Raw genomic sequence first — 10802 nt, forward strand, 5'->3', positions numbered from 1 at the left:
AAACTTTCACCATGGTATTAAAGCTGGTACACCACTGTTGCTTGCAAAATCAAAATGATGGTACCATGGGTGGATACTTACAGATAAAGGGACAATAATATTACAATGAGATCCCTTTGCCACTGTCAAAAGGAAGCTAAACCAGATGCACATGTTTTTTTCAGATGATTGGAGGAAAAGGCTTACCAAAAAAATTACTGGATTAAACTTTTTCACGTTTCCTTGGTTGTTAGATGCACCTAGGACCTGATTATAGTACTTAAAGCCTGGAAAAGTCACATTTTTTGATACGTGACGTTTAAACAGTTCATTTTGATTTACCACCATACATCAGGTTTGTCATTCAAACATCAGCTCAAGACTGCATCTTTTTAAACTGACTTGAAATGGTTGCTTTTTGGCTTAACTCGATGTTTCCATTTTGAAAGAACATGTTTCAATCAAGTATAGGGTAGCTATATATGCCGTTCATACAGGACATGTCCTGGCCAGGATTTTAATATTGGCTAAAACATCCAGAGCACCTACCCAATAACAGTTGACCAATAACATGCAGGTGTTGTACATAATCGACCAATCATGGGGCTGCTTGTGAGAAGGTGAGATCTAGAGGGAACAATCAAAGCAATGCAAATATGCGCATGTGTTTGTTCGTTCGATTGACTTGAAGCGTCGCTGCGCACAAATCCAAAAAAAACAGTGCACTACAATGCTTCAAGTCAAATGAAACGAACAAACACGTGAAAGAGATTCGAAATCATAAGGAGCTGTCTGCTCTGCTCTTTGTAGCTCTTATGAATGTTACACAACGATCAACCTGCACAGTGCAAATAGCAAAAACCTGGATATTTTAGGCATTATTAAAATACTGGCTGGGATGTGTCCCGTATGAATGGCGCATATGGCCACCCTAATAAAGTACCTCAAAATAAGTTTTAAACTTCCCATCATGCTTTAAACAGAACTGGATATGGGGAGAGAAAATGTTGAAATAAAGTGTTATATTATGCATTTTTTAGAGAGATGTAATAACAGGGACTTTTTCATGTCTAATGCTCTAATATGTGGTGATTTTAAAATACTTTCTATGGTGTATTTTGTGCGAGTTACCACTGTGGTAAAGGAGTGTCTGGTTGGGTTGAGGACTAAAAAGAAAAGTCTAATATACTTTAATTGAAAAAAAAACTTCTCCAATGAGAGTGCTAGTGCATGATGTACACATAGTACCATCCTTAAACCACCAACAACTAACATTATATGTGTCAAGAAAAGTAATATCTTATAATGTTTGTATAGCTCTTTGGCTAAACTTGCATGGACAGTGCTTCTACATGATGTAAACACATTATCTCTTCTCAGATATTTCATGTAGGATGAATTAAAGCAAACTGAGTAAACTCAACTAAATGTAGACATGTCCTAATAACTTGATTTATTCATGTTCAAATAACATGGTACAAAAATGTGGAACCACTCTCCATGATTTAATAATGTTCAGCCCAAAGAGGTTTTTTTTTGAGTGCATGACTCTCCCCTAAATGTCCTCTAGATACAAAGTATTAAATGCTAGTGTCATCCCTGAGGGACAATTCATTGACAACAAAAAGGCTTCAGAGGAAACTCTTGGGCTCTATTGATGTTGACCACACCCAATACAAGTTTGGACACACCAAAAGTGAGCTACAACAACAAATGACTAAACTCAAATCTACATGGAATGGCTTCCATAACATACTACTAAACATACTACTTTTATTTGTACATTATTTTATTTGTACAGGTGTTCTTTAAAAGCTGGTCTGTTGGGTACTCTGTGAGGAGATGAGAGATGACAAACTAGCAACGCTGGTTACCATGACTCAGGCTCTTTGTCGTGGCTTCCTCATGAGAAGGGAGTTTGTAAAGATGATGGAGAGGAGGTGAGTAAAAATTTTAAATGATTTGATTAACAAGAAAATAAATAAAGCTTAAGATTTTGGACAAACAAAAAACAAAAACTCGCTTCCACAGAGAGTTCAATTTTTGCCATCCAATACAACATCCCGCTCTTTCATGAATGTCAAACATTGGCCATGGATGAAGCTGTATTTCAAGATTAAGCCTCTTCTAAAAAGTGCAGAGACTGAGAAAGAAATGGCAGCAATGAAAGAGAACTTTGAGAAAATGAAAGAAGATTTAACAAAGGCATTAGCTAAAAAGAAGGAGCTTGAGGAGAAAATGGTATCACTTATTCAGGAGAAAAACGACCTTCAACTGCAAGTAGCTTCTGTGAGTATTTCAGTTCTATATTTATCCTAATATGGATCCTATAGCTATGAGCATAAGTAATAAACGATATCCATGTGAATGAACAGGAATCTGAAAACCTCTCTGATGCTGAGGAGAGATGTGAAGGGGCTCATCAAAAGCAAGATCCCAGCTCGAGGCCAAACTCAAAGAGACAAACGAGAGACTGGAGGATGAGGAGGAAATCAATGCTGAACTGACTGCCAAGAAGAGGAAACTGGAGGATGAATGCTCCGAGCTGAAGAAAGACATCGATGACCTGGAGCTCACCTTGGCAAAAGTGGAGAAGGAGAAACATGCTACAGAAAATAAGGTCATTATTTTTTATTCTATCTTCATACTGCTGATTGTGATTCAGGTTCTTGAGAATGAAAGCAGTAAACAATGCATCCATCTAGGTGAAAAACCTGACAGAGGAGATGGCTCTCAGGATGAGAGCATTGCCAAGCTGACAAAAGAGAAGAAAGCCCTCCAAGAGGCACACCAGCAGACTCTTGATGACCTTCAGGCAGAGGAAGACAAAGTCAACACTCTGACTAAAGCTAAGACAAAGCTTGAGCAGCAAGTGGACGATGTAAGAATTTCAGCATTAGAACAAGACCGCGAATCATTAGGAAATTAATATTTCTGCCAATTCATATTTTATTGCTCTGGTTTCTATCACAATAGCTTGAGGGCTCACTGGAACAAGAGAAGAAGCTCCGTATGGACCTTGAGAGAGCCAAGAGAAAGCTTGAGGGTGATCTGAAACTGGCCCAGGAGTCCATAATGGACCTGGAGAATGACAAACAGCAATCAGATGAGAAGATCAAAAAGTGAGTGGATATCAGATGTTATAATTTTGCACAACTGCACATTAATAAGTATCTTGCACATTTTACAAAAAAACTACATTAAAAACAGGAAGGACTTTGAGATAAGTCAGCTTCTCAGCAAGATTGAGGATGAACAGTCTTTAGGAGCACAGCTTCAGAAGAAGATCAAAGAACTTCAAGTAATGGCAACCATAATTTTTCTGTGTGAAACTGTGACGTAGATGCATAGCTTTGAAAATCCTCATCACTGAATCACTGAATAAATTATTTTATACTTTCTTTAGGCCCGTATCGAGGAGCTGGAAGAGGAAATAGAGGCAGAGCGAGCTGCTCGTGCTAAAGTGGAGAAGCAGAGAGCTGATCTCTCCAGGGAACTTGAAGAGATCAGCGAGAGGCTTGAGGAAGCTGGTGGTGCTACTGCTGCTCAGATTGAGATGAACAAGAAGCGTGAAGCTGAATTCCAGAAGTTGCGTCGTGATCTGGAGGAGTCCACCTTGCAGCATGAAGCTACAGCTGCAGCTCTCCGAAAGAAGCAGGCAGACAGTGTTGCTGAACTCGGAGAACAGATCGACAACCTTCAGCGGGTCAAGCAGAAGCTGGAGAAGGAGAAGAGTGAATACAAGATGGAGATTGATGACCTGACAAGCAACATGGAGGCTGTGGCTAAAGCAAAGGTACAATCTTGAGAAAACTTTTAAAACTTAAAGATCTATTATCAGTTTTACAAAACTACTTTAACTTTAGCAGCTTGAAATTGTAACAATTTCCAAAAGAAATTCCAAAGTTTGGTATTTCCAACCTTTGATATTTCTTAATTTATGTAGGCAAACCTTGAAAAGATGTGCCGTACAATAGAAGACCAAGCAAGTGAGCTAAAGTCAAAAAATGATGAGTTTGTACGCCAACTTAATGATTTAAATGCCCAGAAGGCAAGGCTCCAAACTGAAAATGGTATGTAAATACTAAATATACCATACACACAATGCCACAGAACTGTGCAAAAACAAAAGTGATTCAACCCCGCATTACTGACATCATACAACTCTTCTGTGACTATTTGATAACTATACAGTGTCTCATACTAGGTGAATTTAGCCGTCAACTGGAAGAGAAAGAAGCCCTTGTTTCTCAACTGACAAGAGTCAAACAGGCTTACACTCAACAGATTGAGGAACTCAAGAGACATATTGAAGAAGAGGTTAAGGTGTGTACCTACTATATATATATATATATATATATTATCTGGTACTATGTATAGCTGATTGTTTTTTCACTTTTGACTTCAAGGCCAAGAATGCTCTGGCCCATGCGGTTCAGTCAGCCCGTCATGACTGTGACTTGCTCAGAGAGCAGTATGAGGAGGAGCAGGAGGCCAAAGCTGAACTCCAGCGGGGAATGTCTAAGGCCAACAGTGAGGTGGCTCAATGGAGAACCAAATATGAGACTGATGCAATCCAGCGGACCGAGGAGCTTGAGGAATCCAAGTAAATAACAATGTCTCCAGCACACTACATTTAATTTCACAAATATTAGTAATATTTTATCATTTAATATCACTCTCTTCAGGAAAAAGCTTGCCCAGCGTCTGCAGGATGCTGAAGAATCCATTGAAGCGGTGAACTCCAAGTGTGCCTCACTGGAAAAGACCAAACAGAGACTGCAGGGTGAAGTAGAGGACCTCATGATTGATGTGGAGAGGGCAAATTCATTGGCTGCCAACCTTGACAAGAAGCAGAGAAACTTTGACAAAGTGAAAAAGATGCAGATAATCTTCTAATCTAAACCTGGATCCATAGACTTGGCTAATTAACAATAAGTACCTTTTTCTTAGGTCCTAGCAGAGTGGAAACAGAAGTATGAGGAAAGCCAGGCTGAACTAGAAGGTGCTCAGAAAGAAGCTCGTTCTCTCAGCACTGAGCTGTTCAAAATGAAGAACTCCTACGAAGAAGCTCTTGATCACCTTGAGACACTGAAGAGGGAGAACAAGAATCTGCAACGTAAATTGCACTTTTATTCGTAAATAAAGGATAAAAGACACATTAAAACAGAAAGTTTTTACAATTCTTCTTTTTAAAATCCTTTAGAGGAGATTTCTGACCTTACTGAGCAGCTAGGAGAGACTGGAAAGAGCATTCATGAACTGGAAAAGGCAAAGAAGACAGTGGAGTCTGAGAAATCAGAGATCCAGGCTGCTCTTGAAGAAGCTGAAGTATTGTAACTTAAAACTGTCAAATCATTTAATTTCCTAACATGTTGAGCATTACATAACTTTCCTGTCAGTATGTCACAATTCCTACTATTGACTACTATCCATCAGGGCACCCTGGAGCATGAAGAGTCGAAGATTCTTCGTGTGCAGCTGGAGCTGAACCAGGTGAAGAGTGAGATTGACAGGAAGCTGGCTGAGAAGGATGAGGAGATGGAACAGATCAAGAGGAACAGCCAAAGAGTGATCGACTCCATGCAGAGCACTCTGGACTCTGAGGTCCGGAGCAGGAATGATGCCCTGAGAGTCAAAAAGAAGATGGAGGGAGATCTGAATGAGATGGAGGTCCAGCTGAGTCATGCCAACCGCCAGGCTGCTGAGGCCCAGAAACAGCTCAGGAACGTCCAAGGACAACTCAAGGTATCTCTCTGAAGAATGAGGAATTGAAACGCATATTAAATGTATGATAATATTATACATGAATTAACTGAGAATGACCTGCAACTAACAACTAAAGAACATTGCCACAGGATGCCCAACTGCACCTTGATGAAGCTGTCAGAGGACAGGAGGACATGAAGGAGCAGGTGGCCATGGTGGAGCGCAGGAATAACCTGATGCAAGCAGAGATTGAGGAGCTGAGAGCTGCACTGGAGCAAACAGAGAGAGGCCGCAAAGTGGCTGAGCAGGAGCTGGTGGATGCCAGCGAGCGTGTGGGACTGCTGCACTCACAAGTACAGAAAAACTATACCCTGAGCAAATTAAGTTTACATGAGAGCAGAGTTTAGTTAAATGTAGACTACATAAACTACCTGCTTAAATCCCACAGAATACAAGTCTTATTAACACCAAGAAGAAGCTTGAGGCTGATCTGGTCCAGGTTCAAGGAGAGGTGGATGATGCAGTCCAGGAGGCCAGAAATGCAGAGGAAAAGGCCAAGAAGGCCATCACTGATGTGAGCACTTAAATTCTCTTTATCTACTCTAAATTTAACAATCATTTAACTTTGTTTATCTTCATGTGGTTACAAAGGGATCTTACGTGGAAGGCATTCCTGTCTATATTGGCTAGTTTTTTTTAATTGGCTCATATTTCAGGCTGCCATGATGGCTGAGGAGCTGAAGAAGGAGCAGGACACCAGTGCTCACCTGGAGAGGATGAAGAAGAACCTGGAGGTGACTGTCAAAGACCTGCAGCACCGTCTGGATGAAGCTGAGAGTCTTGCCATGAAGGGTGGAAAGAAACAGCTCCAGAAACTGGAGTCCAGGGTAAATTACAAGCTAAATACAGTGTAAGGTTAACTGGCTATGGCAGAGATTTGACAAGTGACAAAAATAATTCTCTACTGAAGGTGCATGAGTTGGAGGCTGAAGTTGAAGCTGAACAGAGACGTGGTGCAGATGCTGTGAAAGGAGTTCGCAAATATGAAAGGAGAGTGAAGGAGCTCACCTACCAGGTAAAACACTGGATTTAGACATTTAAATTTCATTACAATATACATAGTTCAACTAAGACCATGAACAATACTTACACCCAAAGACTGAGGAAGACAAGAAGAACGTGATCCGACTGCAGGATCTGGTAGACAAGCTGCAGCTGAAAGTGAAGGCCTACAAGCGCCAGGCTGAAGAAGCTGTAAGTTTAATGTCAAATGTCCTAAGTGTAAAGTTTTTACATTTTCTATTCAATACATTTAGTGCCATGAGTGCAATGCACTGAAAGGGGTTGGATATCTGGTGTTATCCTAACAGGAGGAGCAGGCCAACACTCACCTGTCCAGGTACAGGAAGGTGCAGCATGAGCTGGAGGAGGCTCAGGAGCGCGCTGATATCTCTGAGTCCCAGGTCAACAAGCTGAGAGCCAAGAGCCGTGAAGCCGGGAAGGTAAAAGTCAAACCTATACTACGACATACTATACTCCCATACTATTTAACATTTAATCAGTTAGCAGACACTCCGAAGCGACTTACAAATGAGAACAATAGAAGCAATCAGATCAGCAAGAGAACAAAAACAGTATACAAATGTCATGACAAATCTCAGTTAGTCTAGCACAGAACTCGCAGCTATGTTTTTTTTTTAAATTCTATTTCAAGAATATGAAAGACAAGTAAAGGTAAGTGCTAGTATTAGTTGGTCAATTGCTGGCAAAAAGATGAGTCTTTAGATGTTTTTTGAAAATGAGTAAAGTCTCAATTTGAGATTGGGAGGTCATTCCACCAGCTGGGCACAGTCCAGGAAAAGATCAGTGAGAGTGATTTTGAACTTCTTTGGGATGGCACAACAAGGCATTGTTCACTTGCAGAGCGCAAGTTTCTGGAGGGTGCATAAGTTTGAACTAGTGAGTTTAGGTATGTTGGTGCCGTGCCAGTGGTCGTCTTTTAGACAAGCATCAGTACCTTGATTTTGATGCAAGCAACTACTCTACTGGTAGCCAGTGTAACCTGATGAGGAGAGGAGCAACGTGAGCTTTTTTGGCTCATCGAAGACAACCCTCGCTGCTGCATTCTGGATCAGTTGTAGAGGCTTAATAGTACATGCAGGAAGAGCCAGGAGAGCATTACAATAGTCCAGTCTAGAGAGAACAAGAGCTTGGACAAGAAGTTGGGTGGCTTGCTGTGACAGGAAGGGTCTAATCTTCCTAATGTTGTATGAGGCAAACCTGCAGGACCGGGTCGTTGTAGCAATGTAGTCAGTGAAGCTTAACTGAAGATCCATCACAACTCCTAGGTTTCTGGCTGTCCTGGAAGGTTGATGAACCCATCTGTATAGAGAAGTTGGGGTGAAGCAATGGGTTAGCTGGAATCACCAGCAGTTCTGTCGTATTAAGGTTGAGCTGAAGGTGATGGTCATTCATCTAGCTAGAAATGTCACTCAGACAGGCTGAAATGTGAGCAACTACCATCGGGTCATCTGGTTGGAAAGAGAAGTAGAGTTGGGTGTCATCATTGTAGCAGTGATAAGAAAAGCCATGCTTCTGAATGACAGATCCTAATGACGTCATGTAGATGCAGAAGAGAAGTGGTCCAAGTACTGAGCCTTGAGGAACCCCGATACAAAGAAGTTGTGACTTAGAAACTTCATCCCTCCAAGACACCCTGAACGATCTATCGGAGAGGTAGGACTTCAACCACAGGAGTGCGGTTCCAGAGATGCGCAACTCTCTGAGGGTGGACAGGAGAATCTGATGATTAACTGTGTCAAAAGCACCAGACAGATTCAGCAAGATGAGTACTGGGGATTTGGAAGCTGCTCTTGCCAGTCGCAGGGCTTCAGTAACCGAGAGCAGAGCAGTCTCAGTTGATTGACTGCTTCTGAAGCCAGATTGGTTGCTGTCCAGGAGGTTGTTCTGTACAAATAACATGAACTTGAACACAACTCGCTCAAATGTCTTGGCAATGAATGGAAGAAGGGATAGCAGTCTGTAGTTTTCTGGATTTGGTGCTGGATTTAGAGATGGTTTCTTAAGCAGTGGGCTTACCCAAGCCTGCTTAAATGCTGAGGGAAATTTACCAGAGCGAAGAGAGGTGCTGATAATGTGAGTAAGTGAAGGTATGACTGAAGAAGAAATGGCTTGAAGGAGGTGAGTGGGGATATGATCAACTGAACAAGCAGTAGGATTGGAGAGAAGGAGGAGAGAGAGTGTATATTAGTTGTTATGAAGTTATCATCAGTGGAGAATTGGTTACTGATGGTTCTTGTCTTATTTGTGAAGAAAACTGCAAAGTCTTCAGCTGTAAGAGTCGAAGGAGGAGGAGGTAGAGGCGGACAAAGAAGAGAAAAGAAAGTTTTGAAAAGTGTGCGAGAGTCAGAACAGTTGTTAATGTTGTTGTGGTAGTATAATGTTTTTGCAGTGAAGACATTTGCAGTAAAGGAAGAGAGGAGAGACTGATACACACTGAGGTCGGTAGAGTTTTTTTGATTTATGACATTTCCTCTCTGCAGCCCTGACTTTAGAGCGATGTTCACTGAGACATCGGACAGCCAGGGGGCAGATGGAGTGATGCATGCTGGTCTGGATGACAATGGGCAAAAGTATTATACTACCATAACAGTGTTGGGCAGAACAATAGCTACAAAAAGCAAAGATGTCAGTTAAGTTAGTTCTACTATTCAGCTCAAAACAACTTGACTGTATTTCACGGGTCTCTCACCAGGATGTTTTATCAAAATCTTGTCTTCTGTTGGAGGTCCGGCAAGTGATGGAAAAAAATAGAATGGGGCTGACAGAATAAACGACTACAATACAACTTTTCTTTTAATCCACGTGAAGCTCACTGAAATAAAAACTGCAGCACTGGAAAAATATTGTGATTGAATTAGGGTTGCAATGAACAATTTTGTTGATTGATAATGGATATTGATTTTTTCCTAATAATCACAAGGCAAAATAATTTTGCCAGCATCTTTTCATAATTAAATTAAATATATAACAATTAGTATAAACTTCACATTATGCCATTTTTAAGCAGCAGAAATTGTGTACATAACCTTGTCATAAATAAGCAAAATACCAGAAACATATAGTTAGGCCCAGTTCACATTTGATGCATGAAGCGCCCATATTTTTTAGGATCCCATGTTATCAGGTTATTTGTTCACACAGCACTGATTTTATCATAGAAAATACACTACACCACATGGATACATGGTGTTGACTATTACCTTGTCCATATTGCGAAAGACTAGATTGCTAATAAATTATCTTAATAAATGAAGCAGTTTATACTTTAAGTGTTCAAATCTTGTACAGTATAATGAAAATAAAGCTTAATTCAGTGTAACATTTTTAGCAAGTATGTCAATTACAACATTTTTGAAATAAAAATAATTTTGAGTTTAAAGTTTGTGCTAAATCTTGAATATCTGGTTCAGGTGTTTTAGGGATTAGGAATGGATCTAAACTTGGGAAGTTGAGCTCTGCATGAAACTCACACGTAAACATAAAATAGTCTAGTGAGGCCATAATGACCCTCATATGTTCTTGTTTTCAGGGCAAAGAAGCAGAGGAGTGAGGAACAATATCCAGACACAGTAGCAAGTCATCATATAATATGAATTGCTTGTGAAATGTCAGTATGCCATTAGCCACAATAAAAGTAAACCTGCAAACTTCTTGCTGTTGTCCTTCTTTAACTATCAAGCCTTTTAATTAAGCATTCCATCATATGGGATGAGAAGTATCATAGCATCCCAAGTTGTGTAAAAGTACCGCAATACCAGTTGGTACTTAAATTTTAAGTCTGTTTCCTGCTAACATTTGAGCAGATTCTTAAACACTGATTGGCCTCTGTGGTTGCACTCTCAACAGATACGACTGTTAACTCTTACACAATATTTAAAAGCCTTTATTATTTTTTAACTCTACAGTTGTTAAGTAGAATTCCCTTTAAAGATTCACTTTTCATTCATGGAGATGACATGAAAAAAATTCACAGAAATCCTGGTGGAAAACAAAAACTTTTGAGGTGTCAATCACATGAAATTATCATTATA

The 10802-nt window shown here is 40.3% G+C and overlaps 1 protein-coding gene across 1 annotated transcript; it reads left to right on the forward strand.

The window, feature by feature from the left end:
• Nucleotides 1-2422: 2422 nt before the first annotated feature.
• Nucleotides 2423-10422, forward strand: LOC113098046 (myosin heavy chain, fast skeletal muscle-like). Its single transcript, XM_026263018.1, has 19 exons — nucleotides 2423-2599; nucleotides 2685-2860; nucleotides 2956-3101; nucleotides 3190-3280; nucleotides 3386-3775; nucleotides 3926-4052; nucleotides 4187-4305; nucleotides 4389-4585; nucleotides 4668-4851; nucleotides 4933-5098; nucleotides 5186-5310; nucleotides 5419-5727; nucleotides 5838-6041; nucleotides 6137-6262; nucleotides 6405-6575; nucleotides 6659-6763; nucleotides 6847-6942; nucleotides 7059-7190; nucleotides 10301-10422. Exons 3-19 carry the CDS (start codon nucleotides 2992-2994, stop codon nucleotides 10319-10321), a joined length of 2673 nt encoding a protein of 890 aa, XP_026118803.1. The 5' UTR covers nucleotides 2423-2599; nucleotides 2685-2860; nucleotides 2956-2991; the 3' UTR covers nucleotides 10322-10422.
• The last annotated feature ends 380 nt before the right edge of the window (nucleotides 10423-10802 follow it).

Source organism: Carassius auratus, unplaced genomic scaffold, assembly GCF_003368295.1.
Source record: "Carassius auratus strain Wakin unplaced genomic scaffold, ASM336829v1 scaf_tig00216402, whole genome shotgun sequence".
NCBI lineage: Eukaryota > Metazoa > Chordata > Actinopteri > Cypriniformes > Cyprinidae > Carassius > Carassius auratus.

Bases quoted from the DNA above. Each gene is read 5' to 3' on its own strand.
- LOC113098046 (XM_026263018.1), top strand. From the start codon at position 2,992: ATGGACCTTGAGAGAGCCAAGAGAAAGCTTGAGGGTGATCTGAAACTG. The intron at 4,586-4,667 runs GTAAATAACAAT...CACTCTCTTCAG, and splicing joins GAGGAGCTTGAGGAATCCAA to GAAAAAGCTTGCCCAGCGTC. The intron at 5,099-5,185 runs GTAAATTGCACT...AAAATCCTTTAG, and splicing joins GGAGAACAAGAATCTGCAAC to AGGAGATTTCTGACCTTACT.